A 17,187-nucleotide genomic window follows, 5' to 3' on the forward strand; every position below is an offset into this window, starting at 1 on the left:
CTTAAGAGCTTGTATATAAAACCACAGTTACTGTGGAGATAACAAACGTTTACACATCCGCATTAAAACCGCAGCTTTTTGTGATGTAAAGTCTGGAATAAATCATATCAGATCTTTACAATACTGTTTCTAGGGAAGGAGTTGTCTTATGAAATGCAGAGATTCTGTAGCTAATGGTGATAATAATCCAGTTTTGAGGGTATAACTGGCCTCTATGCATACGCTATGCAGAATATTATATTAGGTATCTGTAACATTGTAGGTGAAACGGAGTAATGTGCTGCAGATCTGTAGAGGTGAAAACTGATAAATAATAATATATTAATACACAAAGTACAGTAGAGTTTGAAGGCCACGTGCACAGGACGGCAGAGCAAACACTAGAGGAGGGAGAAATATCAAAATGAGTTCTCTAGTGGTGCATTTAATGACCCCACTGATCCAAATAATATTAATTCACAAAAGGGTTTACATTATCTGCCCTCAATATTATAGTGCAGAAATACTAAATAGGATAATCTTCAACAAATAACTGTATTGTATTTGTTGCACAATTTGGCATTACTGTCACGGTCTGCCTCCGTCTGCTTTGCATCATCTCCCTTTTGAATGCTGCTTGCATCCTGCAGCCCTCGTTTGTTTTGTACTGTGCAGTATTTGTGTTCATTTTATATGTTTTAGCGGTACCTCTAAACACCAGAGGTGCTGCTATTGTGCCTTACTTGGTTTTATCAGGGGTTAACCTGCCCTGTAATTATTTCTTGCACCTGGGTGTGTCCTTCTTAAACCTGTGTCTCCCAGCAGTCTTTGCTGGTTATTGTTGTCTCATCCTGTTGTTCCTACCCTCAGCTGTGCTTGTGGTTTCATGCTGCCCGGATCTCTCCATATCACTGCTTACCTGCTATCTGGGAGCTCTCCATATTACCACTTTCCTACATCAGCCATCTACCCGGTATTTATTCCTGCATTTTCCTGTATATTCAGTATTTCACCATCAGATTGTTATTCCAGCAATAAACTTCGTGTTTTCACCTCATTCCTGGCTCCTGAGCTGCACTTTGTATTTGAACCGTGACAATTACATAGTGCTAGAATAATAAAATAATTCAATAATTTTGCCCCCTTAAATGTAATTTTTTTTTTATCCCTCACAAGTAAATTATAAATTAATTTTGCACCTTAATCAATAAATAATGATTGCTTCAATAATTTAAATGTGAATGGTGCTTTCCCTTATGTTCTGAATGGCAGCAGCAGTCTGAACACTCACTCACAACCACCTCATTTCATTTTGGCTGTTTGGATGGCGGTTTTGCGGCGGGTTTGAAAACCTCAGTTTAGTAATTCCGTCTGATTGTTCCTCATTGTTAAAATCAGGGTGGCGGTTTGTAAAGTGATGGTTTTGAAAAAGGTCAATTCTGGCCGTTTTAATGGCGGTTTGGGCTTTAGTAAATCCGACGGCTTCAAAACCACAGGAAAAATAGACAAAAACCAGCGGTTTGACCAAACCGCCCTTTAGTAAACATAGGCCCAAGGATTAATTCCTAAAGAGATCTGCCACATGGCAGCAGTGTGTCAGTCATCTTTACCTGCCCGGGTGGAGCAGATTATTGATACATGTTTCTACTTTCCAGGATATAGACATCTGACTTATAGATCAGCACATCCGCCCCTCCCGACGATATTCGCCATCACACCGACCTACGCCCGCCTTGTCCAGAAAGCAGAACTTACCCGTATTGCCAACACCTTTCGCCAGGTGCCCGCTTTCCACTGGATTGTGGTGGAGGACTCCGATAATCAGACTACGCTGGTCACCAACTTCCTAAGAACATCAGGGATTCAGTACACTCAGCTTTGTGTTAGAACAGTAACAGGGTTGTCCAAAGCTCGGGGAACCCTACAACGAAATCTGGGCTTGAGCTGGTTGAGAGAAACCTTTTACCCAGAGGACGCGCCCCCCGGAGTTGTATATTTCGCTGATGATGACAACACATACAGCTTGGAGATATTTGAGGAGGTGAGTGCAGCATATGACCACTAATTACTTGATAGTAATTACTTATTGTTCTCAATTAGTACCATGTAGACACATAATTACTCGTTATCATTGTTGGCGCTGAGCTTTGATTGGGAGGAGCTTGTTCCTTGCTGGGTGTGGAACGGTCACATGTTATTCTTATAATGAGAAGAGTACTGCACCTTTTAATTACTGGAAAGGTCGTTTTGAGGTTCTTTGCCAACTGTAAAACAAGGTTACAGACACCAAGAAATGTCCTATTTACTACAGACAACACTGGTATAATATGTGTGGAAGTATTACTGGTATAATATGTATGGGAGTATTACTGGTATAATACGTGTGGGAGTATTACTGGTATAATACGTGTGGGAGTATTACTGGTATAATATGTGTGGGAGTATTACTGGTATAATATGTGTGGGAGTATTGCTGGTATATAATATGTGTGGGAGTATTACTGGTATAATATGTGTGGGAGTATTACTGGTATAATATGTGTGGGAGTATTACTGGTATAATATGTGTGGGAGAATTGCTGGTATAATATGTGTGGGAGAATTGCTGGTATAATATGTGTGGGAGTATTGCTGGTATATAATATGTGTGGGAGTATTACTGGTATAATATGTGTGGGAGTATTACTGGTATAATATGTGTGGGAGTATTATTGATATAATATGTGTGGGAGTATTACTGGTATAATATGTGTGGGAGTATTATTGATATAATATGTGTGGGAGTATTACTGGTATATTATTTGTGGGAGTATTGCTGGAATAATATGTGTGTGGGAGTATTGCTGGTATAATATGTGTGAGAGTATTACTAGTATAATATGTGTGGGAGTATTACTGGTATAATATGTGTGGGAGTATTATTGATATAATATGTGTGGGAGTATTACTGGTATATTATTTGTGGGAGTATTGCTGGAATAATATGTGTGTGGGAGTATTGCTGGTATAATATGTGTGGGAGTATTACTAGTATAATATGTGTGGGAGTATTACTGGTATAATATGTGTGGGAGAATTGCTGGTATAATATGTGTGGGAGTATTACTGGTATAATATGTGTGGGAGTATTACTGGTATAATATGTGTGGGAGTATTACTGGTATAATATGTGTGGGAGAATTGCTGGTATAATATGTGTGGGAGTATTACTGGTATAATATGTGTGGGAGTATTACTGGTATAATATGTGTGGGAGAATTGCTGGTATAATATGTGTGGGAGTATTACTGGTATAATATGTGTGGGAGAATTGCTGGTATAATATGTGTGGGAGTATTACTGGTATAATATGTGTGGGAGTATTACTGGTATAATATGTGTGGGAGTATTACTGGAATAATATGTGTGTGAGAGAATTGCTGGTATAATATGTGTGGGAGTATTATTGATATAATATGTGTGGGAGAATTGCTGGTATAATATGTGTGGGAGTATTACTGGTATAATATGTGTGGGAGTATTACTGGTATAATATGTGTGGGAGTATTATTGATATAATATGTATGGGAGAATTGCTGGTATAATATGTGTGGGAGTATTACTGGTATAATATGTGTGGGAGTATTACTGGTATAATACGTGTGGGAGTATTACTGGAATATTATTTGTGGGAGTATTGCTGGAATAATATGTGTGTGGGAGTATTACTGGTATAATATGTGTGGGAGTATTACTGGTATAATACGTGTGGGAGTATTACTGGAATATTATGTGTGGGAGTATTGCTGGAATAATATGTGTGTGGGAGTATTGCTGGAATAATATGTGTTGGAGTATTACTGGTATAATATGTGTGGAAGTATTACTGGAATAATAGGTGTGGGAGTATAGTTGCTATAATATGTGTGTAGGTGTATTACAGATATAATATGTGTGGGAGTGAGAATTTTTGGTATATTATGTGTGTGGGAGTATTACTGGAATAATATGTGTGGGAGTATTGTTTGTATAATATGTGTGTGGGATTATTGCTGGTATAATATGTGTGGGAGTATTTCCGTCATAATAGATGTGGTAGTATTGCTGGTATAATATGTGGGGGAGTATTGCGGTATAATATATGTGGGAGTATTGTTGGTATAATATATGTGGGAGTATTGCTGGTATATAATATGTGTGGGGGTGTGGCTGGAGCACTTATAAATATAAGTTCTGCGGAATTAGTGGCACTATATAAATAGCTGCTGCTGATGATGATTGTAATAATATATTTACATTATTAGCACAGTGAGCCAAATGTTATCGTTGCAAATGTACTGATTTTTGATACTCTGTATTAGAAATTTACTGATTTTATTATATTGTGTTGTATTTCTGTATAGGAAATGCATTCATTTCTGAGGTATTGATTTGTAACTTTGGAGACAGTATGTCATTATTTGGTTTTGTAACTTTGCTAGATGAAGTCTGTTTTGTTGATAGCAGGAAATGCTAAGTAAGTCTTTTCATGTGAAGTGACAAACACCTGCTTTGGCCTAAAGGCCCGCCAGGGGGTCGTTACCTGTGTGCATGTCATGTTAGACAGACAGGAAACCTAGCAATATAGACATTAAATCTGAGGAAAACAGGTTGAAGTGGAAGTTAAATTGTGTTAGATGCAAGATTTAATTATATCCTGATGTTAAATTATCTGATCAGACGTTCTGGTGCCAGCTAGGAAGGGGCTGGGTTGACCCCTGCCCACGTGTGTTTCAAAAACTGTAAAAAAAGGCCCCTGTTTGACCATGTAATGTATCATTATTCCATCTGACCTTCTGATCACTGGTACCATAAACCAGCGTGTAATGTCCATTCTAGGACACTTGAGGTAAAAAAACATTTCAAGATCCTTCTTGACAATTTCTTCCCTGCTGTAATTCCTGTGACCTGTAGATTACACCCAAATCTAATGCGTTTTCCAGCTGTTCTGAGGTTTGGATCCAGCATTCCAGTACCAACGCTTTTCACCTTTGGCCAGTGTGATAGGCTAGGGGGGATCCATCCATAGCAAACCTGATCTAAAGGCAAGAGATTTCTGGTGGCAAGCGGTGGGATAACCCACGTCAGCTTTTCGTGTACCGGTCAGGAGAGCCGAGTTATTCCGGAGAGGAATAACTGCAGCCAGGAGAACGCACAGGATGTCTGATTATGCCAATGTATCCAGGACAGACCTTGACACTCTGTGCAGTGCCAAGGGCATTGACATCAACCATTCACCAACTGTTTGAGGGAGATGAGAGAGACGCTGAGAGAATGGCACCTACAACATGGTACCCAGGCGGATAAAATTGATGGCTGCAGTGGCCAAGGCAGTGGCCCAGTTGATGACTTGTGGCTAGGTGAAGCAGACACCCAGAGAGCTGGGACCTCTACTCAACAGACTGTACCCGCATAACCAGCCCTTCTGTCCTATGATGAGTGCAGGACAGCCAGGCTAAAGATCCAGATGGCGGCCCTAGGGGACAAGGCAGTGGCAGCTGAGCAGGCACAGGTCATCGAAGCATGGCGCCAAGAGGGAAGAGTGCCAGCCATGCAGCCTAGGTGGGAGGCGCGCCCTAGGGGATCAGAACTGTCATCTCTCTACCTTGCAATAAATCTGAGGACTGTGTTGGGAAAATTGATGAGCACCTGCAGGTATTTGAAAGGACCTACAGGCTACACGCTGTACCCAGAGAGGAATATGTTAAGCACCTAGGGCCTGATTCATTAAGGATCTTAAATGAAGAGGTATCTTATTTCAGTCTCCTGGACAAAACCATGTTACAATGCAAGGGGTGCAAACTAGTTTTCTGTTTTGCACATAAGTTAAATACTGACTGTTCTTTCATGTAACACACAAATATCAACTTTAAATGTCAGTGTACAAATAAGCTATCAAGTATTTGTGTGCTACATGAAAGAACAGTCAGTATTTAACTTATGTCCAATACAGAACACTAGTTTGCACCCCTTGTTTCGTAACATCATCACCATTTATTTATATAGCGCCACTGATTCCGCAGCGCTGTACAGAGAACTCACTCACATCAGTCATGGTTCAACCATGTAACATGGTTTTGTCCAGGAGACTGAAATAAGATTCCTCTTCATTTAAGATCCTTAATGAATCAGGCCCCTAGTGCCCACATTACAAAGTCTGTAGTTCCTGGACCTTACCAAGAACCTCCACGCCACCCAAGAGGAGTTTGCCAACCTGCTGCGGGAGTCTGCCAGGAAGTGGGTACGTGGAGCAGGTGCCCACAACGTGAAGGAGGAAATATATTTGATGTGCCAAGGGCAATTTCACTGCTGGAGCACACAGGAGGTGAAATAATGGATGCTGGACAGGAAGTCAGGCAGCTTTGAAGCAGCCGCCCAGTTGGCGGATCAATATGTGGCAGTGAGGCCACACTTGCAAAAGCGCTAGACTGACAGCCAACAACAAAGGACTGTACAATCAGGGGGACACTCCGCTTCTACTCACCAGTAAAAGCAAGTATCCGACCCTTCAGGTACCGTTTGCCAGCCACCACACCGCTCTGTCCTTGGGAGTTATCAGAGACCATTGGAGCCCAGGCTGGAGAAGAAGTGCTACAGCTGTGGGAAAATCGGTCACCTAAGGATGGACTGTCCCTCAGCCACAGCTCCCCAGACTCATGCCCCTAATCCGAGTCCTGGGACCCAACTGACTTGCATAACTGGCAATGGTGAGCCAGTAGAGACTGTTTCCACCATTGCCAGCCCAATGGAGTGTGCCGTGTCTGAAGGTGACTCAGCAGAGAGTCACTTGTTTGTCCAAAAGACCCTCCCAAAAACATGTGGAGGAACCTGTAGCCTGTCCAAGTGGGACCCCTGCAGGGAGAAGTACTCAGAGACTCAGGAGCTTCAATCAATGTAGTCAATCCCCATTTTATCGATCCTGCCACAGAGTCAAACTGCCTAAATTACTGTGGCAGATGGACAGGAGGAGGAAGTGCCTGTAGCCAGGGTGTATCTGGACTGGGTAGATGGTCAGAAGTTGGGAGATGTTGCCGTTATAGATCGGTTATCCCAACCGATGTTGGGGGTGGAATTGTGACCGCATTTCTCAACACCGTTACTCGGAGCCAAGCTGCCAGACTACAGTCTTCAGGATCTACTCCTGCGCAACCAGGTCCTTCCCAATAGTTGAGGAACCATTTCTGCAAGTGTCTGTTGACATTGTAGGTCCCCTTCCTGTGCCCGGTAGATCGGGGAAGGGATACATCTTCACTGTGGTAGGCTATGCCACCCGGGATCCAGAGGCTGTGGCTCTGTCCACCATCACTGCAGAAATGGTAGTGTAATAACTCGCTGCTATAAGTAGTTAGTAGAGTAGAGTAACCTAGTGAGATCCTAACCGATCAAGGGACACAGTTCATGAGTAAACTGATCCAGTGTTTCTGGGCAAAGTGCGGAGTGTGGCAACTCCGTACTTCCCCTTTCCACCCCCAGACTGACGGACTTTGCGAGCGGTTTATTGGCATTATGAAGCACATGCTATGGGCATTTGTAACGTCGGAGGGGGGGACTGGGATCGCTACTTGCCGCACCTCCTGATTGCTTATCGGGAAGTGCCGCAGGAGTCTACCGGTTTCTCCTCTTATGAATTACTATAATCCATTGACCTCTTGACCTGTTCCGGGAGTCTTGGGTAGGGGAGCTACCCACCCAGGATGTTTCTGTGGTGGAGTATGTGTTAAAGCTCAGAGATCAGTTGGAGAATCTCATGGGATGCACGCAGTCTAACCTAATGGAATCGCAGGAGAAACAGAAGACTTGATGTGATCAATACGCGTGTTCCACAGTATTGGAGAGAATTCCTTGTCCTGATTCCCACGCGACAGAACAAGTTCCAGGCTACCTGGGCTGGAATGTACACGGTCTCAAAATGCCTGAGTGACATCAATTACGTGGTGTGAGCGACGGGAGGGAGCAGCGGACCTACCACGTGAATATGCTGAAGGCATACCACGAGCGTGTGGAGTCGGTAGCAGCGGTTTGCTGCTTACTGACTGAGGAACCAGGAAGTGATCCACTACCTGACCTCCTCGTGGATGCTATGAGTGAAGGTGGTGTTGAGGAAGTGGGCTGGGATGAGCAGTTGAGTGCCCCCAAGAGGGAGCAGCTTGAGGCAGTGCGGTATCCCTTTGACACTCAGTTCAGTAGGAAACCTGGCCATACTTCCTTGGTGATGTACCATGTGGACATTGGTGAGCATAGACCAATTAGGCAACCTGCTTATCGGGTCTCATAGGAGGCCAAGGCGTGTATTTACAGGGAGGTGCAGGAGTTGCTTGAGCTAGATGTGATCAAGCCATTGCGCAGTCCATGGGCATCCTCCATTGTATTGGCTCCAAAGAAGGACAAGACAACACAGTTTTGCGTAGATTACCACCGATTGAACAAGGTGACCATGTCTGATGCTTATCCCCTGTACTGAACACTCAACTGCTCATCCCAGCCCACTTCCTCGATACCACCTTCACCTCTGGCATCCACGAGGAGATCTGGTAGTGAATCACTTTCTGGTTCCTCAGTCGGTAAGCAGCAAACCGCTGCTACCGCCTCCACACGGTCGCGATATACCTTCAACATATTCACATGTTAAGTCTACTGCCGCCTACCATTGCTATGAACTGACACCATGTAGGTGATGTCACTTAGGCAGTTTGAGACCATCTACGGTCCAACCCAGGTGGCCTGGAGCTTGTTCTGACACATGGGCATCAGAACAAGGACCTTCTGCCCTATCTAAAATACTCTAGCGTGCACTCCTTGATCATACCATACCTTCTGCTTGGTCTGTGCTTCCACTAGGTTAGCTTGCATGAGCCCCATGAGATTTTCTAACCGATCTCTAAGCGTGATAACATACTCCATCACAGAGACATCCTGGGTGGGTAGCACCTCTCCCAAGACTCCCGGAACAGGTCAAGAGGTCCACGGACTCTGCGGCCATATAGTAATTCAAAGGGGAAGAAACCTGTAGACTCCTGTGTCATCTCCCGATAAGCAAACAAGATTTGTTGCAGATAACATTCCCAGTCTCCCCTTCCAAAGTTACAAATGCCCGTAGCATGTGCTTCAGAGACACTGAACTAGTTCACTCATCAACTGTGTCCCTTGATCAGTGAGGATCTCACTAGGGAACCCTAATCTACTAAATATTCCTAGCGAGACTGTAGTCTGACAGTTTGACTCTGTGTAATGGAGTTGAGAAATGCGGTCTCAATTCCACCTCCAACATCGCTGCCTAAGATCACATTGGTTAGGAGGCCATCCATAACACATATGTGTGGGAGTGTTGCTGGTATAATATGGAAAGATGTTTTGAGGATATACGTTGTGTGGGGGTATTATTGATAAAATATGTGTAAAACCTACTCATTCTTTAGGCACTCTTTAGTTTTTTAATGTTGCAGTTGCTATATATTGAGTAACACATAATTACACATTGGCCCTTTCTTATTACAGATGCGATATACTAAGAAGGTATCTGTGTGGCCGGTAGCCTTTGTTGGGGGACTACGTTATGAAACAGTGAAAGTCAATTCTGATGGGAAGGTAGAAGGCTGGTTGGTGAAATATGATGTTTCACGGCCGTTTGCTATAGATATGGCTGGCTTTGCCATTCATTTGAAGTTGATCCTTGAGAAACCGTGGTCCTTGTTCCGTCTGGATGTAATGCCTGGCTACCAAGAGTCCAGTTTGCTGCAGCATCTGGTCACCATGGATGAGCTAGAACCAAAAGCTGAAAACTGTACCAAGGTGAGGCATCGTATATTCAGCATTGTCCATCTAAAGCAGTAGATGTTCTGATACCAGAAGAATAGGAAACTATTGACCAATAATGCCCTGCTTGGAGGAATTATGTTTTCTCAGTTCACATTGCCTGCAGGTAATATTGCTACTTATGGGTGGTTCATATTATGCAGCTCCCTGCCGAGAGAAGATAATGCCAGGCCAGGTGTTGGAAATAGAAGCCTAAATATTTAAACTAAGACATAAACTAGCTAGGCTGCTAGTACGTTTAGTGCACCGGTGACTAAAGAGCATTACTAGCTTTAGAGAACATTGGCAGAGATCCATATATTAAATTCATCTACAGGGTAGACACTCTGAATATACAGAGCCCGCCCTATATAGCCAGGGCAATGGTCGGGACGCTATTCCAGTGTCTGACGCATCCCGGCAGGTAAAAACAGCCGGGCACGTGTATTATAATTATTTCTGTTTGCGCTGCGACCCGGCAAGCTGCTACTCGGGTGCATGCGCAGTTTGTTCCTGTCGCAGCTGGGACCCATTATCTGTTTATGGAGCTTGCTTCTGATTGGCCACTATCAGTATTTAAAGCAGGGAGGGCTTAGCCACCCTGCCGGTTATAGCATTAAGTTTCCTGACTGCTGACCTGCTGCTGTACTGTGTTCCTGTACTCCTGGATAGACCCTTCAGTGTATGACCTTTGTTTATTGGATTGTGATTCTCTGCTGGTGACCCTGACTTCTGCCTGTGACTCTGATACTCTATCTTTCTGCCGGACCTGACCTCTTTGCCTGGACCTCACTTTGCTGTCTGCTTGTGCCCTTTGACCTCGGCCTGTCCTGACTCTGTGTATCTCCTGCTGTCATCCCCTTGCCCGCACTACGCAGAGCATAAGACCTGGGGGCACATGAGTACCTGTGAGCACATCAAGCTCTATGGGAAAGGCGGCTGCTAAAGGTGAACATCTCTACTCTAACTGTTCTACAAGCTTATGACAATAACCGTTAGTCGTGACAATATATAGTACAGAGCATACTATATATAGTACAGAGCATACCATATATAGTACAGAGCATACCATATATAGTACAGAGCATACCATATACGGTACAGAGCATACTATATATAGTACAGAGCATGCTATATATAGTAGAGAGCACACTATATATGATACAGAGCATGCAATATATAGTACAGAGCATGCAATATATAGTAGAGAGCATACTATATATGATACAGAGCATACTATATATTGTACAGAGCATGCCATATATTGTACAGAGCATGCCATATATTGTACAGAGCATGCCATATATAGTACAGAGCATGCCATATATAGTACTGAGCATACTATATATAGTAGAGAGCATACTATATATGATACAGAGCATACTTTATATAGTACAGAGCATACTATATATAGTACAGAGCATACTATATATAGTACAGAGCATACTATATATAGTACAGAGCATACTATATATAGTACAGAGCATACTATATATAGTACAGAGCCTACTATATATGATACAGAGCATACTATATATAGTACAGAGCCTACTATATATGATACAGAGCATACTATATATGATACAGAGCATACTATATATGATACAGAGCATACTATATATAGTACAGAGCATACTATATATTGTACAGAGCATGCCATATATAGTACAGAGCATACTATATATTGTACAGAGCATGCCATATATAGTACAGAGCATACTATATATAGTACTGAGCATACTATATATAGTACTGAGCATACTATATATAGTACAGAGCATACTATATATGATACAGAGCATACTATATATGATACAGAGCATACTATATATAGTACAGAGCATACTATATATAGTACAGAGCATACTATATATATATATAGTACAGAGCATACTATATATATATAGTACAGAGCATACTATATATAGTAGAGAGCATACTATATATGATACAGAGCATACTTTATATAGTACAGAGCATACTATATATAGTACAGAGCATACTATATATAGTACAGAGCCTACTATATATGATACAGAGCATACTATATATAGTACAGAGCCTACTATATATGATACAGAGCATACTATATATGATACAGAGCATACTATATATAGTACAGAGCCTACTATATATGATACAGAGCATACTATATATAGTACAGAGCCTACTATATATGATACAGAGCATACTATATATAGTACAGAGCATACTATATATAGTACAGAGCCTACTATATATGATACAGAGCATACTATATATAGTACAGAGCCTACTATATATGATACAGAGCATACTATATATAGTACAGAGCATACTATATATAGTACAGAGCCTACTATATATGATACAGAGCATACTATATATAGTACAGAGCATACTATATATAGTACAGAGCCTACTATATATAGTACAGAGCATGCCATATACAGTACAGAGCATACTATATATGATACAGAGCATACTATATATGATACAGAGCATACTATATATAGTACAGAGCCTACTATATATAGTACAGAGCATACTATATATAGTACAGAGCATACTATATATAGTACAGAGCATACTATATATAGTACAGAGCATACTATATATAGTACAGAGCGTGCCACATATAGTACAGAGCATACTATATATGATACAGAGCATACTATATATAGTACAGAGCCTACTATATATGATACAGAGCATACTATATATAGTACAGAGCCTACTATATATGATACAGAACATACTATTGTAACAAAACCGCCCCCTTCTCCTGGCACTTTGTCACCTTCTGTTGCAAGAATACCCAGTAGACATCAGCAACACGAAACTTCTTTTATAAATCAAATATATTTATTGTTTTCATCACAATAAATTGCACAACTTCCGTCAGGATGACACCAGCAAGCAACTACCTTTTACTTGCACCTCCTGGTGACCCTAAACACTAACTAGACACAGTACAGCTCCCTACTGACTGGCCAACTGGTTCAGCGTCAATCACCTCTGACAAGAGCACAACTCAGGATTATATACAGATGTCTCCTCCCACAGGCTTGGATGACTGACAGGCGACACTCCCACCTTGTCTTTAAAGGAGGGCTCCTCAGGTGCTCTGTAACGCCTAATCAGCACATCCACCCCTATCAGCTCTGTGGATACAGACACGTTAAAGCATGCAAGTAAATTACTTTTTACATTTACTTTACCACATGTCTCTGACCTGTACATTACTGAACTTAAGCACAGTGCTACACCTGTATATAACTTGGGCTGCAGCCTTTTACCTGCAGACAGTTAGCACTATAGCTAATTCCACTATTAGAGGCCTGTGGAAAACCACTCCCATTGCCACAATATATATAGTACAGAGCATACTATATATTGTATAGAGCATACTATATATAATACAGAGCATACTATATATAGTACATAGCATACTATATATAGTACAGAGCATACTATATACGGTACAGAGCATACTATATATAGTACAGAGCCTACTATATATGATACAGAGCATACTATATATAGTACAGAGCATACTATATATAGTACAGAGCATACTATATATTGTATAGAGCATACTATATATAATACAGAGCATACTATATATAGTACAGAGCCTACTATATATGATACATAGCATACTATATATAGTACAGAGCATACTATATACGGTACAGAGCATACTATATATAGTACAGAGCATACTATATATGGTACAGAGCATACTATATATGATACATAGCATACTATATATAGTACAGAGCATACTATATACGGTACAGAGCATACTATATATAGTACAGAGCATACTATATATGGTACAGAGCATACTATATATGGTACAGAGCATGCCATATACAGTACAGAGCATACTATATATATAGTACAGAGCATACTATATACGGTACAGAGCATACTATATATAGTACAGAGCATATTATATATAGTACAGAGCATACTATATATAGTGCAGAGCATACTATATATAGTACAGAGCATACTATATACAGTACAGAGCATACTACATATAGTACAGAGCATACTACATTTAGTACAGAACATACTACATATAGTACAGAGCATATTATTTATAATACAGAGCGTGCCATATATATAGTACAGAGCATATTATATATGATACAGAGCATACTATATATATAGTACAGAGCATACTATATATGATACAGAGCATACTATATATTGTACAGAGCATACTATATATATGATACAGAACATACTATATACGGTACAGAGCATACTATATATAGTACAGAGCATACTATATATTGTACAGAGCATACTATATATAGTACAGAGCATGCCATATACAGTACAGAGCATACTATATATATATAGTACAGAGCATACTATATATAGTACAGAGCATACTATATACGGTACAGAGCATACTATATATAGTACAGAGCATACTACATATAGTACAGAGCATATTATATATAGTACAGAGCATACTATATATAGTGCAGAGCATACTATATATAGTACAGAGCATACTATATACGGTACAGAGCATACTACATATAGTACAGAGCATACTACATTTAGTACAGAACATACTACATATAGTACAGAGCATACTATATATAGTACAAAGCATATTATTTATAATACAGAGCGTGCCATATATATAGTACAGAGCATACCATATACAGTACAGAGCATATTATATATGATACAGAGCATACTATATATATAGTACAGAGCATACTATATATGATACAGAGCATACTATATATATAGTACAGAGCATACTATATATAATACAGAGCATGCCATATATATAGTACAGAGCATACTATATATGATACAGAGCATACTATATATATAGTACAGAGCATACTATATATAGTACAGAGCATATTATATATAATACAGAGCGTGCCATATATATAGTACAGAGCATACCATATATAGTACAGAGGGTGCCATATAGAACGACTACTCAGCCAGTAAATGAATCGAACTTTTACTGTGAGTCTGTAGGAATAGGACCTCTTCATACCCAGTATATCCGGGTCAAACACAGGCTGGTTAGATGGTCCCGGCACTATGCAGGACATGTATATGTAGGCAGGGCTGCCATCGGAGTGTACAAGTGGTAGAGCTGTAAGACCCCTTTTTCTGTCTGAGCCCTCTTAGTCTACCCTACTTGACTCTACGTTCCTCCACGATGCGGTGGCTCCCAGACGCTGATAGACTGAGCCCCATAGTTTCTGATCGGAAATGTCCCCTGGGTGTCACCTACGGCTTGTTCAAAACTATTCCTTGGTTTTGACCTGTCTTAGCTTTTCTCAGATATCTCCCCAAGACATAACTTCCCCTTCAATAAACCGGTCATAACTTCCCGTACATTTAAATACCAAATATGATGTGATTTCCACAATATCTGTTTTCGAGCTGAAAAACTACGGCTGTTCCCTGTATAGTTGGTATTTATGTTTTAAAACCGTTGTGTGGTTTTTGCCCCTCAGTACGGTGTGGCAAATGGATTTCCCAAAATATGAAAAATGAAGGCATTTCCTTTCAAGTTCATATTTCTATATACCTGCATAAAGAGCCCACAGGTTTTACAGGAGTCTCCAAGATTCTCACCTAGGCAACTATACCTCTCTAATTTACACCTAGTGGTTAATTTGTGTTTACAATATCTATTGAAAGGAAGTCAATTAGTTAGTGGAATACATGATCAAAAACAATGGATGTCTTTGATCTGCATATCTTAAGCTGGTGTCCTCACAAAGGGTTTGCCTACCTTAATTACCTCCTACTGAGCTAATTGTTTCCTTTTTAAAAACATTTTGTCACACATTTATCTGAGTTGAAAATCAGGTTCATTTATGTATCGATGCAAAGTTTTATTTGGGCCCTGACATCCAATATCTTATTTCATCATATCAGATTTATGCTGACAGTATAAAATGTGGTATATAAATAAATTTTAATGTATAACATCACCTGTATATTACTTAATTTAATAATGTACTTGAAAAAACCGTCATTATTTATGTGTCTGTGCAATATAATGTCTGTTATATCTCCTTACTATACGTGTGTGGAGATTACAAAACATCTGTTTATGAAAATGGAGCTTCTCAGTATTCTATTCCTATGGAGCAATACAGAGGCTAAACTCTAAGACTTGCAGTCTACTAGGTAATGGACATTCTTGTCCAGTACCTCTGCTGTACAAACTGCATTTTCCTGAATTCATCACAACATGCAAAACTGTCATGCAATGCTAGAGCATTGAAGCTTTTTATTCTATTTGCATAATCATAATCATGCAGCTGCTAGAGCGGCTATAGCTGTTTGTGATGGACAGAAGAAAGGAATAATTGATTCATTTTTATGCCCATTTTTTTATATGGTAACAGAACTGCAGTGGAAACACAGGGTAAGATTGAACAATATATTTTACCTTTATTCTTTGTAAATGTTTCTTTACTTGTAAATGTTATGCCATATTGTCTCCTCTGTGGTGACACTCGCCTACTATTTTGCAGATTATGGTGTGGCACACGAAGACCCAAGTTCCTAATATACGCAGAGACAAAGTATTTACAAACATAAGCACGGAGGTTTGAATAAAGACACCCTAACTTCATGTGCAGAGCTTTGCCATGAATCATAACAGACTCCGTCCTCACATATGCCTAATTGGAGATTTCATCCAGCAAAATTAAAAACCCCAAACAAGACATTTCCTCTACCAAAATACACAAAAGACCTCCTCAACAAATGCTTATTGCATCAGAAATGAATACCTCAGAAATCATCATCATAATTTATTTATATAGCGCCAACATATTCCGTAGCGCTGTACAATTGGGGACAAACACAGTAAAGAAATAAACAAACTGGGTAAAACATACAAAGAGCTGAGAAGGCCCTGCTCGCAAGCTTACAATCTCTGGGATGAATGCCATTCCTCTACAAAGTGCCACATGATATAGTAAAATCAGTACATTGCAAATAAATAAATAGTGCCCCCTGCACTATTTCCTTTAAATAAATTTATACCATAAGTTATTTTCAAGTGATCCAGTCACACGGGGTAATGTACTTTAGTCCAGCATAGTGGAGAATACTTTCCATGTTGTGCAAGGTGCTGAAACCATTTGAAGTAGTCACCTGTGAAGTGAGTTCAGACACTGCTAGCTTGAGCAAAGTGATTTCCTAGACTTTTGGAAAAGCATCTAGAGAAACTGAAGGAGGAGATGAAACAAAGAAATTACGCTATGTCGGACTTGTAGAGCAAGTACTTTATTCGCTTTGCCAGGATCCAAGAGTTATCAACATCTTGAAATCGGATAGCTACATTTTGGCGACTGTGCTTGATCCTAGGTTGAAGAGCTATGTCTTCTCTTTATTTTCAAC

The 17,187-nt window shown here is 40.4% G+C and overlaps 1 protein-coding gene and 1 long non-coding RNA gene across 2 annotated transcripts in view; both read left to right on the forward strand.

Annotated features, from left to right (window-relative positions):
• The window catches only part of LOC142100226 (uncharacterized), a 401,704-nt gene that overhangs the window by 267,200 nt on the left and 117,317 nt on the right, over positions 1-17,187 (forward strand). The gene's annotated exons all lie outside the window — the stretch shown is intronic.
• LOC142099971 (galactosylgalactosylxylosylprotein 3-beta-glucuronosyltransferase 1-like) lies at positions 1,562-16,394 on the forward strand. The gene is made up of 3 exons (XM_075183980.1): positions 1,562-2,020; positions 9,493-9,786; positions 16,314-16,394. Exons 1-3 carry the CDS (start codon positions 1,562-1,564, stop codon positions 16,392-16,394), a joined length of 834 nt encoding a protein of 277 aa, XP_075040081.1.

This window comes from Mixophyes fleayi, chromosome 8 (assembly GCF_038048845.1).
Source record: "Mixophyes fleayi isolate aMixFle1 chromosome 8, aMixFle1.hap1, whole genome shotgun sequence".
Lineage (NCBI taxonomy): Eukaryota > Metazoa > Chordata > Amphibia > Anura > Limnodynastidae > Mixophyes > Mixophyes fleayi.

Coding starts and splice junctions, on each gene's coding strand:
- LOC142099971 (XM_075183980.1), top strand. CDS start 1,562: ATGGCAGCAGTGTGTCAGTCATCTTTACCTGCCCGGGTGGAGCAGATT. Junction 2,021..9,492: donor GCTTGGAGATATTTGAGGAG/GTGAGTGCAGCA, acceptor TTCTTATTACAG/ATGCGATATACTAAGAAGGT. Junction 9,787..16,313: donor AAGCTGAAAACTGTACCAAG/GTGAGGCATCGT, acceptor ACTATTTTGCAG/ATTATGGTGTGGCACACGAA.